The 21,151-nt window shown below is 36.6% G+C and overlaps 1 protein-coding gene across 1 annotated transcript; it reads left to right on the top strand.

Annotated features, from left to right (window-relative positions):
* The first annotated feature begins 836 nt into the window (after window positions 1–836).
* On the top strand, window positions 837–19,579 carry LOC134803965 (glutamine synthetase 2 cytoplasmic-like). Its single transcript, XM_063776807.1, has 7 exons — window positions 837–994; window positions 13,934–13,986; window positions 14,640–14,837; window positions 16,683–17,058; window positions 17,152–17,409; window positions 17,682–17,821; window positions 18,015–19,579. The coding sequence occupies exons 2-7, from the start codon at window positions 13,965–13,967 to the stop codon at window positions 18,161–18,163; spliced, it is 1,143 nt and encodes a 380-aa protein (XP_063632877.1). The 5' UTR covers window positions 837–994; window positions 13,934–13,964; the 3' UTR covers window positions 18,164–19,579.
* The last annotated feature ends 1,572 nt before the right edge of the window (window positions 19,580–21,151 follow it).

The following is a 21,151-nucleotide window of genomic DNA, read 5'->3' as shown; positions in this document are numbered from 1 at the left end:
TCAGTTTACATATGTAAAAAAAAAAATGTTATCGAGGTTTGAATGTCAGTTTTCTCCCTACTCACCCCATTTGACGGTAACTATTACGAACTGCTGATCAAGACCAGGAACGGAATACCTCAACGAGACGTACCTATTTCACGTTTGGGGATAAATGTTCGTAAATAATTTTAACGTAATTTCAAACAGCTTTGTGAAGACTATTTTACTTTCACAGCAGACAGTAAAAGTGTGAAGCAAATTGTTTCTAATACATAGGTACTTATTTCATAGCTGGATCGTGGTCGTAGAGTGCTAAGTACCCCTACCACCCCCTACATAATACATGTCTTTCTCATTACGACCTAGGTAAATAATTATAAGTAGTACCTACCCTAGACTATTAGAGTTAAAAGTTGGTTAACAAAAAAAACAAGATTCGTAGGGGGTGCCCCCTTTTAAACCGTATAAAGGCCTATGGTGACGAGGGTCACGGCAGTGGTTATGACGGTAGATATGCACGATATAATAATACGTGACAATGTTATTAAGAAAATACAGGAAAAATCGAAATCATAGGTAGGTTAGAGCGATATTAATTTACTTTTTAAATTGTTTGTGAAGTGCTTTACAAGCAGCCAATTGTTTCTAGGCATAAACAAACCGGGTGCAAACAGGACGAGGTGACCTCGCGCCGGTGTGTAATTTGAGCGTGTCAACCGTAACTATGGGACCGGTGGGTTACGCTTCCCGTACCCTCCCGGTCCCGAGCCAGAAGGCATTAACTGCAATGAAATGAATGAAGTGCCGAGTACATACGTAACGAGGCACTCCCACCACAGCGCAAGCGCGCAGAGATGCGCGCGCATATATTCAGCAGCGCTTCGGACCACGACCAGTCAATCCGTAAGTGCTCAGCGATCGAACAGAACGCGAGGCGCACGCTCGGAGCGAAGCATACACGATACGATCGCTTTTTACGCAAGAAACACATCAAAGAAGAACTAAAGTTAAGGTACTGTAAAGAAATATTTTGCAGGGCGGTAAAACGTCATGAGCCTGGGGCGTTTTGGAGTGGGACTGTCGGGTGCTCGCGTATATTGGTGTAGCGACAAGCGTGTCGGGTGTGGAAACTCCCCGACGGCCTTAACACGTGCAGGCCGGGTGCACTCGCCTCAGACCGCTGCAGCGCGAATTGCAACAAAATAAACCGCGGATTACTTATATGCCACCACCCGTCACCCAATTCCGGCCCGACGCCTCGCCAATAGCATGCATTTCTAATTTTATTCCACATAACACATCATTCCATAAGATACCACTGCTTTGCGAAATAAGGAAAAGTACTTATTAAATGGAATAGTCATTTTCGGTAAGAGTTTTATTCATAATTTGTGCGTAAATAATGACTAAACGGTAAATCTACGTTTCATTGCCGACTTACATCGTAGCGTGTTGTATTAATAACTAGTTAATACATACACTACATATAAATGGATAGTTTCTTTTCTTTATCAAATTATATAAACCTACTAAAATATTCCCTATTTCCATCCCTATAGATAGGCATTTTACTTACTTTTTTGTACTTAACTTGTTGTAAGCTCATACAAAACTAGTCAACAAATCGATATGAAATCGTGTCGCATTAGTTAATTATGTCACATTACTAACTACGAGTACTATGAACGCTAATAGTAAGTACTATAAGTGGGTATATACTTACTAAACATTAGAAAAACAGGATAAATGTTTTTTTATTTAAATGTCACAATAAGTACTATCAAGTACGAAAACTTTATTTATATGTTTATGACTATAACTTTCAAAAATAAATTAATAAAAACACTGACCCCCTTATTCATAAAACTTTACGTATCTTGCGTTCTTGCAGGAATAGGGCCCAGTTTCCGAAAATGGACTGGTAAAGAACAAACAAAGTTTTGTAGGTCCCAAAAAGTCATTGGTAAGAGACGGGGTGCATCCCGTCGACCTCCGGTTAATAAGTCTACTTAGACTCAGGTACATACCTATTTATTAGATTTCTCTAACTTGATGACACAGAAAATTAGACTGCGAAGAAGAAAGAAGAAGCAATGTGTTTCACCTGTTGTTAAACCCTGCGTTTGCCCTAGTGTTACTGAGTGTATCAAAATTATAAAAAAAAACTAAATAGGGGATTTATGGTACAGTAATAGGTTTCAAAATTTAACTAGGTAGCTTCTAAAATTGAGGCTTAAAGAAAATCCGTACCCAACTTCGTCCCTAAAAAATAGTAACAATCACAAATATTTATTTTCTAATCTGTTGAGTTTTTTACATAGATTTGTTAATGCAATGTTTGTTTAAAATGAACTCTAGGTCAAATTGAAAAGAAAAAGGTTACGGTACAATTTTTTCATACAAATAATAATAAAAATAACCAAAAATATCTAGGACCTCGGTGTGTCAAGCTGGTGTCAAGAGAATCAACATATATAACGCACTATAAAAAAATACTTGTGTTTTTGTCCGACAGTCTTATTGTAATCATATTCTGAGCAACAATGACGTAACGGCCAACTTAACTTAAACAACTTTAAAAAATACAGCCTGCTGTTGATATACATATATCTTATTCCCTTTTACGCAGAGGGGGTCAGACCTCTCCGTATCCGAATGTACCAACCGTAACCGTAACATCAGTAACACCACTGACCCGGCCTAATTTGTAGTTTGGTAGATGTTAAATCACATTTTAAGTAGGTACCTATAAGGATCCTAGGGGTAGGTAGTTTATGCTACGTTCGTTTCACATATTATGTCTGTGTTTAACAGACAACTTAGTAGCGACTGTACTTACTAGGCGAAAGTTTCATTTAAGAAACCCAGAGCCGTATGTAATGTATGTATGTATAACGTATAACGTGTAACAATGTATAACTGTTTGTGATTACCAGACATCGTAAATAGCATTTTCGGTACAGCGGAGTGGCGTTAACGGAATTGGTATACCTAAACAATTTCAACCCTAATGATTAATTAGCGCTAATTACGTTAATATTAACCTTAATTTACCATTTCAGTTGGAATTATCTATACCAATTCCGTTAACACCACTCCGCTCCACCAAAAATGCTATAAAATTTATGATGTCTGGTGATTACTCACAAACCTGTTTACCACATTGTTTGTGGAAAAGCCCGTTCATTATTAACCAAACAAAGCTGTTTACATTTATTTCTATTAATCCGGTACTTCGGTAGCTTCCATAGCTGACGCAGTTTTCGGATCAATACGCTAATAATACTCGCAATCAGCTGTTCAACACGGCCAAACAAACGCGATAAGGTAGTATTAACAATCATTGTTTACAATTACATTATATTTTTAGGGCCGTCTGCGATTTTTTAAATACTTACCTACGATATAATTTATTATTATTATAACGCTGTTATAATTAAACCTTGGTACCATCGATGACCTATCTGATAACCATTCGTAGACCTTAATTTATACATCTTGATAAAATCGTCTGTTGAGTACTTCTGCGTCTCTTTTGTTTACATACGATAACTTCGCCTAGATTGTGAATTCATTGTCTTTCAAAGGATGTTTTAATTTTAGGGCTACTTATTATTTAAACAGAACTTCCTTGTAATTAAAGTCAGACCGAGAAAAGTCTGCAGCGATTTTGATACCGCAGTGCAAGGGTCATTTTAAACGTCAAACTTCTATGAAATTATTATGACGTGTAAATAACACTTGCACTGCGTGGGCTATCAAAATCGCTGCAGACTTTTTTTGGTCTAATTCTAGAATTAACTCTAGAATAACCTTGGACATAATTTTCGTGAGTTCCCAAGTCTGAGGGAGCACTCATTTTACCGAGTTTTTCTCGCCGTTTACGATGATAACGCTGCAAAGGTACATAATTGAATAATTGTTCGTGTTTCATTTGGAAATAAGGATTGCTAGTAAGCAAGAAGCAAGTACAACAGTGCAGGAAGCAAATATTAATTGACCATTATAATTTTCATTTAATAGTTTCCGAAAAAGACAAATCTCTCTTAGGAAAAATATAGTCTATAGACACAAACTTGTTTCGACAGCAAAAAGTTACGTGCCTACCTATGTCAAAAGGAAAATGTAAACTAGGTCGCTATCGATAAAAAGTTTTTCATTTCTATTCTAAGAATCATGCGTAGGTACTTATTAGCCACTGAACGCGTAGATATATCTGCTACGAGTAGGTACCCGATGTAAATATAAATCCTCCTCGATAATGTGTCCTCGTGTCCTTAATACTTTGAATGCTGTGATCTTGAGAACAAGTGCGCACAAACCCATTTATATAAATGAGGAAAATGGAAAAAGGTACAAAAGGACATTGGCAACATTGAAAAAAAGCGAAGGTAAGTTTATGTTCTTGTTTTACTAGGTATTAATCCGAAGGTTGAAGTACCTACGGTAAGAGGACAATAGAGTAGGTAGGTCATAATAATATTATCATCACTGAACTACATTTGCTACCTGCAAGCTGAAAGTGTTTTAGAGACAAATAAGGCAAATGAAGAAGAAGAACCCTAAAAAAATACACCCTTCCGTCGTTTTTCGAGTAAAATCTCTCGGTTTCATAAAAAAATTGTACTTAGCCTAAGCTGTAGTAATTGTGAGCTACATTTAATGAGGTTATTAAACGGGGGCGGCGCACGCGCCCGTGCCGTGATAAGGACGGTTAGAGTTCAGGTTCAGTACACTTGGTTCATTGTTTATTTTGTACCAGAACACACTAATATGAAGCGGCGCGTCGGTCACTACACGCGCGCCACGCGGCTTGGTCGTGGCCAAAACATTCCCAATCAAACGTTTTCGACTATTTATAGATTTCATACATTTCCGTCGCTAACCCAAATCTGCGCCCATTATAATGACGTAAGATTTTTTCATTCAAAAATAAAATACCTGTCACAAATTTAAGAATTTTATAACAAGTAGTGTAGTCCAATATATTAAGAATACATAATATTTGTAGAATTCTTAGTTTCTTACTTTAGCTGTTAGCCTGTCACTGTTTGACGATTATTAGTCTAGTTTGAAAGTTTCTTGTTTCTTAGCCAAGTAAAACATTAGTGTTGGCAAATTAATGAAATGCGAGGTGTTAATTTATAGTACTTAATAGGAATATAGTTGTAGGTATATTTTGAATTTCAGTAAAAGTGTGCAATTACGCATGATTATTGTCGGTATTTATGAGGCAAGTAAGTAGGTACCCAGCGTGTGTTAGTGTTGTTGATAAGCATGTATCATTTGTAAACAGTCTACTCGATATGCTCAGACGGACATTATAATCTATTTCCAGTAAACTGGCCTACTTGCATTATCTCTACGAGTACCTATCATCACGGGGACGGAGCCACATCAAACATATACACTTTTGTTATTTTTTTTTATTTGGCAATATCGGCATGCCGATAAATTAAAATAGCACATTACCTGCCGATCATGCCTGCCGGAGGCAATATTTTATCATTTAGTACATAATATGTAATGTAATGTGGCTAGTTCGAAAGTTAGGTACGAAAATGACAATTAATTTATTAGATAATTACATGATTGTAGAAAAATGGTACCACAATTTGGTTTGGGCATACCTACCTCGAATTAACTTAAAATTCCAACACCTACTAAGACTTTGTGTCAATTCAATGTTAATATACTTTCGTAATAAAACATGTACCTAATGACTTCCAGCAAGCATTCAATAAGGAAATAATTAAACTTTACGAGTTGAAATATTAAACTTCCTATAATTTTATTTTTCTTATTAGCTCCTAGCCTCTTTCAATCACTTTGAAAAAAAAAACGGAAATAAGGACCTGATAATATTATGGGAATCGTATGTTTTTTTTTTAATTAAACAAAAATGTTATTTATCTTCGATTGTTTTATATGTAGGTAGGTACGTATATTGTATTGCTGTATTTATCGTCATTGAAAACAAAAATACTTATGAAGTTTTATATTAATCAACTTATTGAAGAAAAATCGCAATAAAGATAAGTTAAGTACCTACATGTATAGGTAATTAATATCTAAGTACATAGCATAGTCTAATAAAACATGGTCTTCTCTTCCCAGAGTGACATAAGCCTACGTCACAATAACATTGCCACTTTGTATAGCGCTATTGCATACTATTATATAGCGCTGTCGCATGATGACGTAGGCTTGCTTCAGTCACGTGGTCGGAAAAGAGTACCAGGCGGAGTATATTATTGTACCATGGTACATAGTGAGGTTAGTTTCTTTCGTAAAGTAGGTTAAAAGAAGTAAGTGAATATGTATTGTATTAATGTAACGCAATATAATAGCTCAGTTGGTAGGCTGACCTTATTCCGCGGGCGCCGCTTGCGACACCATCGCTAACCGCTAACTAATCGCTCCCGTTACCCTCCGAAGGTAACTTCTTATCACTAATGGACCCACCGCGGCCAATAAACGGGCCTTATCAATAGAACTTAATGACTGCATTCAGGTGTTATTAAGAAAGTAAATAAAAAATAATGATTACATTGTGATCATAAATACCAACATTGAGGGAAAACGACGACATTTAATCGATCACAGACAATAACTACTCAACAATAGTAATCAAGATGGAAACCAAATTAAGTTTACTTGGATACTGGACTAAAACTAGTTATTCACAATGTCTATTAATTAGGTAATAACCTAATAATTCACACACACACTGAAGAAGTGGATTAATTGGTACATAAGGTAGGTACATATATCGCTAAGGTACCAATATAAGTAATTGCTACACCTATCTGCCTAATTGCGGTGTCTAAGTAATTAAGGATGCCAGCAATCCGCATCGTATTAATACGACATGCATTCTTAGTAAAAACCTTTCATATGTAAGAAAGGCAATACCTATTGCCCTACCGCGTAACATATCTACTCGTAATACAACCGTCACGTTGGAAACTCTGTTTAAACTGGGAATATATTGCCCGAGACTTACGGCTTACGGGTTGGGATTACGGTTGTCTCACGTGGTGGTGCAATATTTAGTACACTCATACATACATACTCTTTCGATACACTATCGGATTGAATGAGATAGGTAACCGGTTAGCCGGTGGCACTCAACGGTGACAACGTAGTTACCGCGATCCGGAAAAATCTGGTAAACGCGTGCAAGACGGAGGCCAACAATAACAGAACTTGACAAAGGTCACGCCACGCCGCTACAGGCTGTCAACTCGATAAGTCCATGATTACTCAAGCACGTCTAAAGCCCGAGCAATAGCAACCCGGCAACTTGTCACAGATTAACGTTAGTTTCTATTAGGTACTTAAGTAAATTAAGTGGTTTTGTTTGGATACAATATTTTTTTGGTTTATGTCTGTACCTAATTATGATTGCCTATTGGCAACAACTAGCTGCTGACCGCTCAATGCGCAAATTGTACACAAAGAAAATATTTTTTTATGTTAAACACGACATTTCGACCGCCACGCTTCACGTTCCAGTAGTAAAGTACTAAAATCGTTTCTTTTAAAAAACACTGTATGTATTGGACCATGATCAAATAATTATACATTCAAATTCAAAGTACCTGCTTATAATATCATAAATAATAATTAAAATAATATTCCTACTAAATATAATAGGTAGACCTAATAATATTCTGATTGGCAGGTAGGTACCTATTACCTACCTACATACATAAATCATACATATATTTTGACAAAGCTAAACATAAACAAGATTCATAGTAATGGAAACCAGATTTAAGAATATGTTACCGCTACGAACAATTCCATAAACTTATTGACTGGAATACTTACTTTCGGTTTCAATGACACTTAAAGTGCATACAGATATTGCTGACTGTATGTTCACCGAGGGTTCCGTACTTTTTATTATTTGTTGTTATAGCGGCAACAGAAATACATCATCTGTGAAAATTTCAACTGTCTAGCTATCACGGTTCGTGAGATACAGCCTACAGTGACAGACGGAAGGACGGACGGACGGACGGACAGCGGAGTCTTAGTAATAGGGTCCCGTTTTACCCTTTTGGTACGGAACCCTAAAAAATACTGGACGGATTTTCGAGCGGGGGTTCACCGGGGTTTGTTAAGGTTTACCCGTGCGAAGCCGGGGCGGGTCGCTAGTTAAAAATTAAATATATTATTTTTATATAAGTACCTAACAATCTCATGTCAGGCCGTTTTTGGTCACACAGGTTTAATATTAAATCAATATCATATTTTTTAAATGAAGCGCTGGTGGCCTAGCGGTCAGAGCGGCAATCCGGAGGTCGCGGGTTCAAGCCCCGGCTCGTACCAATGAGTTTTTCGGAACTTATGTACGAATTATCATTTGATATTTACCAGTCGCTTTTCGGTGAAGGAAAACATCGTGAGGAAACCGGACGAATCCCAATAAGGCCTAGTTTCCCCTCTGGGTTGGAAGGTCAGATGGCAGTCGCTTTCGTAAAAACTAGTGCCTACGTCAATTCTTGGGATTAGTTGTCAAGCGGACCCCAGGCTCCCAAGAGTCGTGGCAAAATGCCGGGATAACGCGAGGAAGAAGAAGATTTTGTAAATGTCAATAATACACCTAACTATATACATAATTAATCGTAGGTATATGTCAAGTGCGGTAGTATTGCTAAGTATAGTTATCTACACAAATGTAGTGCAATGCACTGATAAAAAAAAGTTCCTTGACACTCTCCTGCGTCATTTGTTACAAGTTCACATTCAGGGTTCTTTCATCCGATATGCGTTGTACTCTAAGACCAAAATAAACTTGATTCTACATCTTAACCTTCCGCCTGCCTGCCTACACGTTCTAATTAAAGCAGATATGGACATTTTAGAAACAGATCCGTTTAATAGTCAACTTCTTATGCAGGTTCAAATAAATATAGCTCTCCACTATTTAAATACATATATATGTGTATTTAAATACATATGTATTTAAATAGTACCTAATGATTTTTGATAATAAACACAACAAATATGGATATGTTTTGTGATGATGATGATGATGATGATGATGATGATGATTAATAATGAATATTACATACCTTTTTGCAACTGACGACTTACCTAAATTGTAGTAGGTAGAGTCAGACCAAGAATAGTCTGCAGCGGATTTGATAGCCCTCGCAGTGCAACTGTTATTTTAAACGTCAAACTTATATGAAATTATGACGTATGAATATTTATTTTATTCTGTTTTTAGTATTTGTTGTTATAGCGGCAACAGAAATACATCATCTGTGAAAATTGCATCTGCCTATTTAGCTATCATATATAAGCTTAGTAAAGTATTTTTTTTTTTTGCTATTCACCCCTGTCAAAATTCTTATAAGAAACCCGCACCAGTTTTCACCTATATTTTGTGCGATTTATCATTTCCGATCGAGTAAATACGTCGTAAACTTTTCGCCACCATGTACCCAAACTCGAAGTAATCGAACAGTAGGTAGATCGGTATGCAAGAACAAAGAAAATCAATACAAGAATATCGGGATTAGGACAATAACAGGGCTAGTACTTACTTATGTACAATAACATTCTCTACCTTAAACAATTGTTTCAATTCGATGAATCACTGTTGAACTTTAATCTAGTCGTTACATATTTACTTGTATGTTATAGTAGGTAATGACCGGTTTCATGTTTGAAAACTTTGCATTGTATTGCTATTGCTGTCGACGTTCCCGCTTCGCCAAACGTGATTCTTTGTTACAGTCCGCCGGACGGAATCGGCATGTCAGTTAAGGGGCCCACTGATTAACAGTCCGCCGGACGGTATCGGCCTGTCAGTTGTTCGGAACTGTCAAAATTTTGTTCTAACTGACAGGCACATACCGTCCGGCGGACTAGACTGTTAATCAGTAGGCCCCTTTAGAACAAAACTGACAGGCAGATACCATTCGGCGGACTGTTAATCAATGGGCCCCTTTATACCTAATGTTATACGTTGGTACTTACATGTGTAAAAGTGATGCGACTTACCAAAATAACGTTAAATCACCTACATTTTATGGCAGGCCAAGTCGTCACCGTACAATAATGATATAAATGATTATTAGGAGCGACGACTCGAAAAGCGTCGATTTGTTTATAAACAGTAGCGGATGAACATTGTAAGTCACTGAAGTGACTCAAATGAGCACGTGCTCACATCAACGAATGCGGCGTGTCAGCCCTGACTTGATAATTTACAGGCTCACTTAAGGCGAACAGCTTTGTCAGTGTTTATTTTGGAGAACTACCTATAAACTACGAGTCATACATATTTTCACGGCAACCTCTATATTATTTATCCCTCTATACTATTTCTCTATACATTTATCACTCGTTTCCAAATTCCAAATTATTTATTTGTTAAACATAGGAAGCTACAACAGTAGGTCTTAAATATACATATGATAAGTATGTATCACTATCCTTCGGCATATGGCATACAAATAGTTACAAAAGGCATGTAGCGTGCATTTAAATCTAAAACTCAGGTATACCTTATTTCTACCGTTTTTTTTTCAAACAAAATGTTTTTGGAAAAACTAACTTAACTATGTTGATAAATTGAAAAATACTCAAAAAATACATATACATTTTACATACATACCTACGGGCGATGTGTTTGCTTCTTATACTTATGGTATGCACGTTTAAGGTCGTTGAGGTTATCAAATGCCTAAGTAATAGGTAAAAATATGTATACGTAAAATCGCATAAAACAATGCCGACGATGCTACTCAGCTAGTCACTAATCACTCTGGCACCGATCCGGATCTTTTGTTATGCATCATGCGTTCTACACCATGTTAATTTATTATACCTACCTACTGGTAGCAGTGTTCAAATTGCAGTCACGTTGGCGTTCAATGTAAACTATAGCGAGCTAAAATCTATTGAGATACATATGTTTAACTGAATGCTTTAGTAGGCGACTGAGAAACTAGTACCTAAGTAATGCTTTGCAAAACGATCATTATTTATAGGTACCACAGCAAAGTTATAAACTGGTGACGTGAGACATTTTGCATAGCAATAACTAACTACGTAACTACTGACACAGGTCTAGTGTAAGCGAAGGCAATAAGCCTGGCCTAAGACTTTATTACCTATACCTATTACAGATATTACGATTAAGCTGTTGTCTACAACTTCGCCTGTGTAGAATGTGTAGAAAATATCTTTACAAAATATTATCCACTCAAGAGATATTTTTGTGTTAAAGAGTAAATAAGAAACAAATATTCTTTCAATTGTATTTTCAAGTCCTTACAAACTATCCCGTTTAGGATTTTGTTGTTAGTACCACGCCGAGAGGTTACAGTGTGCATACCCTTTAGCACTCTGATAGTAAGTATAATAGGTATCTGTTAACATAGCAACCGGCATCTAGTATAGACTGGTTGGCACCACTTTGTCAAGATAACAAATACACACACAACTCGATTTGCTATCTTGCTAATCAAAGACACATGCCCAGTGCCGGCTTTGATGATTCCGTATCACTAGGTTGTTTATTTACCTAACATATTTTTACCTATTTACAAGTAACTAAGTAGGTACCTTGTTTATTTACATAATTAGCGTTCGACAAAAATATATAAACATAAGAAAATTCTTTTTAAATTTTGATAACTTTACCGTCTTGCTTATTTATCTCGAGTATGTATTTTTCATATGTATAACTTGCCTCAGTGGCGAAATTTACCTGCTAGGCGGAGAACCCTGCAGGCGCGCTATTTCCTAATAGTACTAGACTTTATTGAAAGTGAAACATAATTCGGACAATATTTAAGACTAACAGCAATGTGTTTGTCAAAAACGTTGGGTTATTCCCACTAGTTACCACCAAGTTCTTACCAGTGGTAACTACTGGGAATTATTTTCCCACCTTTTACCACTGGTAACTACTGGGAAAAAAAATCCCAAACTTGGTGGTAACTAGTGGGAATAACCCAAAACGTTCGGGAAAACTGGCGTCTTTCCTGTGGACAATGCGAAAATTACGATTTGGGTACCTAAAATTTATACTGAAAAATATGTTGATCCGTCTAGTACCTATGCTTTTTAGCATTAGAAAGAACTCCACAGAAGTAAGCGTGCAGTTTTTATCAGGCTCTTAAATTGTTAGTAATAATGGGATTATCTAATATAGCATGGTCAATACTTATAATTATTTTCAAAATTTTACTGCAAAAAGGGTCCGATTTGGTACCTCAAGCTTCCAGGTAGTTCAGTGCACTGTAGCTACTATTTACTGTATCACACATAGTGTAAAACTAAAGTAGGTTGGTACATACATAGCTATGGTGTATCGAATCGACAGAAGTTGCAAGTTGCGAGTTGGAGGTGTGATAAAAATGCTATTGTCGCGTGTTGGCTCGTATTTGTATCGAACTGTTCCTCAAACTCTTACGGCTATACACTTACGGCAAATTGCCAATCGATTTCGCTCCCACTCTGTGTCAAGGGTTTGTTTATTTTAAAATATACATATTAGGTAATTATTTTTTTAACTACTCTGCGCGAGGCGAATACGCAATGAGTGGTAGGCAGGCACGAGTAAGTACAAGTGGAAATGAGATGACTTACGTTAGCTTCTCGCAATACGTATGTATATCTTCATGGCCAATTATTTATCTTCTTGGCATTGATCTCTGTTTTAAGGAATAATACTAAATCTTTCAATAGGTAGGTCATCATCAATGACAATTATTCAATTTAATTCACCACACCCACTAATTAAAATATTTATCGCATAGAAACAACATTAATAAAGAATATATACATACATATGTATAAAACCAATTACATCAAGATTTCCAAGGAGAGTTGGTTGTTAAAGATCCATTGTACGTATCGTAAACTAAGCGTTATTTTTATTAAACGGTACTTATTTATTTTTGAACTCCATTTAGGTATTAGTAGCGAAGTGTATAGCAGCACACTCTACCTCATATTAGATGTACCATCACGCTCCGCGGTTGTTGCGCCATATAGGGTCCTAGCTAAATTGGTTGTTCAAAACTTATGTGATAGAATTTCAAACAATAACCCTAAATGGCATAACAATCCCGTGTGGTGACTGTACATATTATTTCCAAAGACACCTAGCTATTCGCTGGTTTGGTGGCTTTTGTTAACATACCAGTATAATACCTATAGTTTAGTTTTCAAATGTTAAGGTAGATAGATGTACGAGTAGGGTGTGCCTGCTGAAGGCCTGCTGTGATAAAGGTGTACTGTTGGGCTCTCAAAATTCCATACTTAAAATGTTGTCGTGTAAGTCAAGAAGGCTCGTAACATTTGACACTATAGTCTTCTTCTTCTTCAGAAGCATCATAAATCTAACCTAATGACTTTATAAGATGCCTTTTTCAAAATATCAGGAAATTAAATATTTTGGAAAATAAATATGCATTCGGGAAAATAATTTAATCGGTAAAAATAGTTCGAGCTTGACTATTTGTGAAGATTCGCTCTATTGCACTTTCACTGTAGGTAATTTTATTATTCCTGCCTTATACACTACAGTGACAAACAACTTTTGCAAACTATATAATTATGTAACTATGTTTCCCGATTTCGCAAACAGCTGAGAGATTTGGAAATTTCCTTGTTTCATGCATATGTAGGTACTTCACAGTTGGTTAGGTCAGAATCTGAAAACGGGATCTTGGAGATATCGGAGGAACTTGTCAAATATTATATGCACCCCTACATACTCGTATATGTAGTGATCTGGATATTATTTACTATAGCAAATGGTGTGTTTGCTCTCGGAAAACACGATTTGGTGAAGTGTAACTACTGATGAAGGCCATAAACTGTGAAGTGAAGTCGTTTCTTTTTTGCTATAAACCTATTGTCTAGGCTAACATCATATTATGTCCGTCTAACGTTTTTTTATTGTTTGTTACAGGTTGTAATCAGAACAGTTAGAGAACAGCAAAATGGGTGACGGAAAAATAGAAGGTAATTTTTATTATATTCTTAAAATGATGCCTACTTGTTCCGCTATAATATTTAGGTATATATAAATTTTCCCCATTAAAAATATATTGCTTCGTCGTTTGTGTAACTACCTACCTAACGTACGAGCCATAAAATAAATTAAATCATTGTTAGTAAGATGCCAAGTTGACGAAGCAAAGCAAAAGCAAAGTCACCTATTTAACAGTTTCCAGAGTTAAAATTAAATGGAAATATAACTAAAAAAATTGTTCGTACCTAACCTTAATACGACTTTTAATCATACTAAACTATTTGGACAAAATACATCCTATGTCCCATCAGCGACATTTATAAACGTCAATGTCTAAATTGTTTTTGTTATTAGTTATTATGTATTTTTATTTATGAGATCTTTAGATACCTATCTTATTTCAAATCATTGTTTAAATACACACGTTTACATACGTTTGTTTTAGATTTTATGAGTTATGACCATTACACGCAAAGTATTCGCCGCTCTTAGTATCGTTTTGTCTTGAAATTCAATCACAGCAATGCCTACTAATACTATGTCTAATCTGATTACTGATCGCCGACCTGGTACGAGTAATTAATGTCGCACTAAGCGTAATTTGTGACAAGGATGAATGTAATAATTTATTTTATCGGGACAGATAACCCCAAAATAATGTCGGGGCCGGTATTGACGAACTCGCCGAACGCGGTGCTCTCCAAGACTCTGCTGAACCGGTACAAGGACCTGCCCCTGCCGGCCGACAAGATCCTGGCCACCTACATCTGGATCGACGGCACGGGCGAGCACTTGCGGTGTAAGGACCGCACCTTGAACTTCATACCGAAAGTAGCAAAAGGTTAGTACACAAACACACGCGTCCTGCTTTCCATTTGTCGACTACAGGTTTGACAACATTTCAACAAGTTCATTTGAGCAACGCGCCAATTGCACAATAAATATGTATTGTGGAATAGCCGAATTTGCTCTTATGTTTATTTACGTAAACTGGAATTATTTTTAAACACGTTTATATTTAATGGCCTACGACACATCCTACGTTGTGTTTAACTAGTTTTATTACATCCTCATTAACAATTGTAATTAGAACTCCCGGTATAAAATGGTTGGCCTTCAACAGCTTAGGTTGTATAGTTGGTAAACAACAACATATTATGTAATTGTTGTTATGTTAATTATGAAAACTGACCACGACGCAAGTTTTATGCCTAAACGACCGTCGGGTAACTGAGTAAGTATGGTTATGTTGGTACTCATATCAATTAACATAGATACATAAATGGCGCGGTTACTTTTACTGCTGGGCGATCGATCGGGCAAGTGAATGCACTGCGCAAATTATATCTAGGTACTTTATAAACAATATATTTCGCCAATTTGGTTGTCTATTTGTTATACAATCCTCTTCCTAAATTGAATGCTTGAAACTTTCTCAGTAGATATATCTGATTTTAGTAAGTATCCAAAAATAATTCTAGGCTGAATACGGTTGCAAATACAAACCACTTTACGTAATGGGAGGAGGGGAATATACATAATCTGGATCAAAGCTAGATTTGTCAATCAATTTAAATTAAGCGTGACTTCTTTTTCTTCATGTTATGAATAAAAGTATATACAAAAAGATGTCTCCCTATTAATACATAATATTATAAATGCGAAAGTAATTCTGCGTATCTGTTACTTCTTCGAGCTTAAATCGCTGAACCAATTCAGATAAAATTTGTTATGGAATTATTTTGATCCCGAGGACTTAAGAATAGTTGGTATCAGGGAAATGATCATTCCTCCCAATAGAAACTGGTAGGTACGTTATAAACTTGAGATTATGTGATATCGGTCGCTACAGATATATCCAATCATCCATAAGAGAAGATAATATTGTATTTTTATTCCCATTCGTCTTCGGCGGATGGTGTTCTTAATAATTTACATAATTTGCGTCGTCAATTATACGCCAGCAAGAGATAATAGGAACTGCGTATTACTGTAAATGCGACATATTTATATGCTCATATGTTTACACAGTTGATTTGCTGACTAGAACATTACAAGAGTTAAACAAGAAATGGGAAATGGAAAACTTTTGTCCTTCATCCTGGATAAACACAATGAAATATTTGCCGTTCTCCCTGCCAAAAGATCTGGAAAACGTGTTTCAAGTCCGTTGCCAGCTGCGCGAACGGGAGAATAGGGATAGCTTTGATGAGAACTTGAAAGGTTTCACTCACTTCATTTCATATATTGAATGTGCTTCACACTCGTAGACAGTCGATTAGTTACATTATGGTAGAACATAGGCTACAGTTAAAGAGATCTCATACAAGTAGGTATGTAGGTAGGTATCTATCTTACATGAGAATAGATCATTTGCTGTACAGTCAAATGATTACATACCCTTACGAGTACCTATGTAAATATATGCAATATAATAAAATTTATAAAACTTGTATGTATATTGACACTAAACTTGTATCTATAGTTTGGTCACTGTAATATTAAAATCTACTTATCATCACATCTTTTAGATAGTGGATATTAAATGGCACAGAACCTATTATTAATACATTTGAATGTATGCTTAGCTACCGTAATCAATGTAGGTAAGATAGACTTGATACTATATCTTATGTTCAATCATAGCGAAAACAAGACGTTTTGAAGGCTGTTATTTACGTTACAGATTTGCCTATTTGGAACTTCGATGGCAGCTCAACTGGGCAGTCGGACGGGCACAACTCGGACACGTTCCTGGTGCCGCGCGCCCTGTACAAGGATCCGTTCCGCCGCGGCAACCACGTGCTGGTTATGTGTGACACCTTCAAGTACAACATGGAACCCACGGAGACCAACCACCGCATTCGATGCCAGGAAGCGTCGGACAAATGCAAAGACGAGGAACCGTGGTTTGGCATCGAGCAGGAGTACATCCTCCTAGACGCGGATCTCAGGCCCTTCGGATGGCCCCCTGGCGGCTGCCCTCCACCGCAGGGACCCTACTACTGCGGAGTTGGTGCCAATAAAGTATTTGCCAGAGATCTCGTCGATTCACATTACCGGTACATATTTACCTTCAGTCGTCATAATCACAACTAGTGCAAATCTAAGCTAAGGTATTCTCTAACCAATGTGTTTTGCATTTGTTTTTATAGATGCTGCCTCTATGCTGGCTTACCTATCTCTGGCACTAACGCTGAGGTGATGCCCTCTCAGTGGGAGTTCCAAGTGGGCCCATCTGTGGGCGTGAGCGCTGCCGACGACCTGTGGGTAGCGCGCTACATCCTGCACCGGTTAGCCGAGGAGTACGGCGTCATCGTCACCTTCGACCCCAAGCCTGTGCAAGACTGGAACGGTTCAGGAGCACATACCAACTTCTCTACTAAAAAGATGAGAGAAGAGAACGGCATTATGTAAGTCTTAATATCATATAAATATATGCTACTTTAGTAATCCCATTTCCTTATTTCCTTTCATTAATAATTAAGTAATTATTACTACGTTGCCAAACTTAATTTTAAAATTTAATTAGGATTATATTAAGCTTAGAATAATTTAAAATAGAAGCATCGTTCGCAGACGTTTCTGCCTGTTAAAAAATAAAAATAAAATTAGGATTATATTTTCTTCGTATCACAACTATTTCGTATCACTAAATTTCTTATAACTTGTGACATGCTTGCAGCGAAATCGAGAAGGCGATTGACAAGCTGTCCAAAGTACACATGAAGCATATTAAGGTGTACGATCCCCGCGGAGGCAAGGATAACGAGAGAAGGTTGACCGGTCTCCACGAAACCGCCAGTATTAACGACTTTAGCGCAGGTATGTTGTCGGTGCACTGTTCCATCATTTTATCCATATTTCATTCCTTTAATTTGCTTATTAAGATCATATACATAAATGATAAGGTTTAAAGCACCGTACTGAGTGATGTACCTTATCCTCTCATGTAAAGCCTTTCATGTAACGTGGAGATTAAAATGTGTAGTAAACAGTTCGTGTTGTTTGTGTTCAGGCGTAGCTAGCCGCGGCAGCAGCATCCGGATACCGCGCGCGGTCGCGGAGGAGAAGAAAGGCTACCTGGAGGACCGGCGGCCGGCCTCCAACTGCGACCCCTACTCCGTCGTGGACGCCCTCATGCGCACCTGCATCCTCAACGAATAACAGCGGGGCGCGGACGAGCGCCCGCCCGCCGCCACCTCACTCGAACACTCCATGTGCCTATAAACACACTCAGCGATAAAACCTTCGCTATGTAACCGTGGGGATGCGTACGGGCAACCTCAGTAGCTGTATTGTTACTGTCTTCAAGTAATCTCATTCTACTTATGTGAGCGCACCGACGTGATAGGTAGTCCCGACGGCCACATGTAGTAATTTAAGTCAGTATTTAATACCTTTTTGCACGTAAGCAGAATTTACACAAATTAGGATTGGTTAATGTTATTTTACCTTTTGCAGCTGTTGCTAATATTGAACACTGCCGGTTTTTATAGATTTTTTGGAATCATGCTGTTATGGAATTGATAATAATGATAATACACTGAATGTAGTTAAATAATAACACTTGTGGCTATTAACATAGGGAGACAATTAATGTCATAAACACTGAGTTCTGGGCATGGCGGTGGAGCGATAGTGGTAGAGCGTTTTATGGACCACATTTTAATGAAAGATATTATACATTTTATTAAATAAAATATTTTTACGAATATTATGTGATATTTCACATTAATTGTTATTTTGATGTTTAATAGTTTAATTATATACAAATAACCACATATCATTATTTCTAACATATTCATTTACATGGAGGCATTATAGATATTATGCGAGTTAGTTGAATGCAAGCTAACAAGCCACGTCTCGAATGGCAACGTCAGTTAGGATTGGTTGCACCAAACCGTCTGTCACCGTTAAAGGGTTCGCTAAATACTTTTGTATGGGAAATTTCATACTTCACTTATGTTTGACGTTTATCAGTCTATTAAATATGGTTGGTGCAACTGGGCCTTAGTCGACGACTAAATAGCTTACGTCATCCGTTTTGTATCGAGTGCCGAGTGCCACCCATTGGACACCTTTTAATTCAGTTATCTCACTTATCAACCTTTATTACCTACTGCTTATCTCATCAATACATAAATATAAATAGGTAATATCTCAATATAGCATATAGCTAATGTAATTTTGCGTTTGCAGTAATATGAGTCTTGAATCCACTCTCACGGGTAACGATATACAAATTTTGACAAAGTGATTACTAATATTAAAATTATATAATAGGACACCAATAATTAAATAATTGTAGAACATTATTAGTACATATTTACTTATGAGAGCACAAAATAGATTCTTGTGATAAATTTAGCGGTTTAGAATTGTTAGTTTTAATTTTTAATAGTAAATATTATTAATTAATTTTATTACAGCATGCGCATATTGAAATATTTTATATAGCATGAAACGAGTAATGTCACGAAATATATTTAGAGTTATGAATATTTCAATCATTAACATTATAATTTATGAATGAGATGTTAGGTAGGTATGAAAAATAAATTATACTTTGTTGTATAAGCATTTGTTTTCTTTTTTAACGGACCTCAAGAATACAAAAGGATGTAGATCTCAATTCGGTTGTATGTTTTTTTTTAATGTTTGCTACTTCATAACTCCGTCATTTCTCGACTGATATAGAAAATTCTTTTTTTATCAAAGTATATACATACAGATTGGTCCCATTTTTTTGACAAAACCCAGTTTTGATGATGGGATCCATGAAAAATAGAGGGAACGCCTTAAATCTTAAAACACGGGTGGTATTTGTCTTGCATCAACAAATCTAGACGCGGCGGCGTGTCAAGCCAAGTTCGAAAGAAGAGAACTGGCGAAGCAGCGGCCATGTGTTATTATAGCAGGGGAGCGCACGATGTTAAATCGGGATTTACTTGAGCGTCATACAGACCTATTGGAATCGAAATATTAGATGATAAGAAGAAAAAAAAGTTACATAAAGTTTTTTTTCCAGCGAGCCGGAAAGCGTCTACAATATTTTTTAAATTTCGGGAGGTTGGTGGAGGGTTAAAAATTCGTAAGCAGTTTGTGGGTTTGGTCGTTTTTGTCCACTTTAATGCTATTTTTTTTTCTATAACTTAATATAACACTTATTTGTAGGCATTTTCTAAATCTGACGAACACAAGTTTGACGTCTAATTTTTACATTGTAACCGTCATATTAAGGAAATGCGTGCAAATAATTATCAGATTTAGTAATAGCACAATAATAGCGTTAATTTGGACTAATATGACCAAATCCACAATCTGCTTAACAATTTGTTGAACCCCCCACCAACCAACATAGATGGCTAAAAGGGGTAAAGGTAGACTACACGGGGTAGCAAGATATCATTCATATCTTAATCTGACGCGCTCGAGTAAACACAAAAATCCCCTCTTGGGCTCCCATTACACGAACCTTTTGGTGCCACTTTTCAATCCTACGTAACTCATAACATATGAGATTTGGTTTATTTATTAAGAGCCTAATTAGAACACCAAAATTCATGGATATAGGTTAACCGGTTATTAAGATACAAATATATGAAAATCGGTATTATTCGCACTAACTTGACTCATCTGACCTAACCTAACCCACTTCCAGATAACCTAGCAACTGGAAATTTGGCATCCAGCTGGGTAATTGTGTGGTTACGTACCTAAGATAAAGAATCAGTGATTTTATTACGATTTGTAATATTTTACAAAAAAAAAACAGTTTTCTTTTACACACAAAGCGCCTGTCGCTTTTGTTATAGCAAAAATAAATTATTGTATCAAAACCAACTATGAATACTATGATGATTGATGAATACTAACAATTTCTGTACAAAAAGTAATGTTATAATCGGAAACATAAATATGAAATGAGAGCCAAGTTCAATATTAAGAATATGCGTCGTTGGTGACTTCGCCGGCAAAAGAATTGAGATCTACATTTATATGGGTGCCAAGATCTAGTTTACTTGTGGTGTAATTAAAATTCAGGATTTGTCTTGGCTAGTTTTTATACCAACAAACTAAATTTTAGAAAAGTGATAGACAAATATAATATAGCCTGTATAGGATTAGTATTAGTACTAGCAGCTTTCT

This window comes from Cydia splendana, chromosome Z (genome assembly GCF_910591565.1).
Source record: "Cydia splendana chromosome Z, ilCydSple1.2, whole genome shotgun sequence".
NCBI classification, from domain to species: Eukaryota; Metazoa; Arthropoda; class Insecta; order Lepidoptera; family Tortricidae; genus Cydia; species Cydia splendana.
The sequence above is the reverse complement of the archived record's forward strand: the minus strand, read 5'-3'. Positions and strand labels throughout refer to the sequence as shown.

What these genes read in the sequence shown, in the direction of transcription:
- LOC134803965 (XM_063776807.1), top strand. Translation starts at nt 13,965, where the DNA reads ATGGGTGACGGAAAAATAGAAG. An exon ending in CTCGTCGATTCACATTACCG is followed by an intron (nt 17,059 to 17,151) that starts GTACATATTTAC and finishes TTGTTTTTATAG; the next exon opens with ATGCTGCCTCTATGCTGGCT. An exon ending in AGAGAAGAGAACGGCATTAT is followed by an intron (nt 17,410 to 17,681) that starts GTAAGTCTTAAT and finishes ACATGCTTGCAG; the next exon opens with CGAAATCGAGAAGGCGATTG.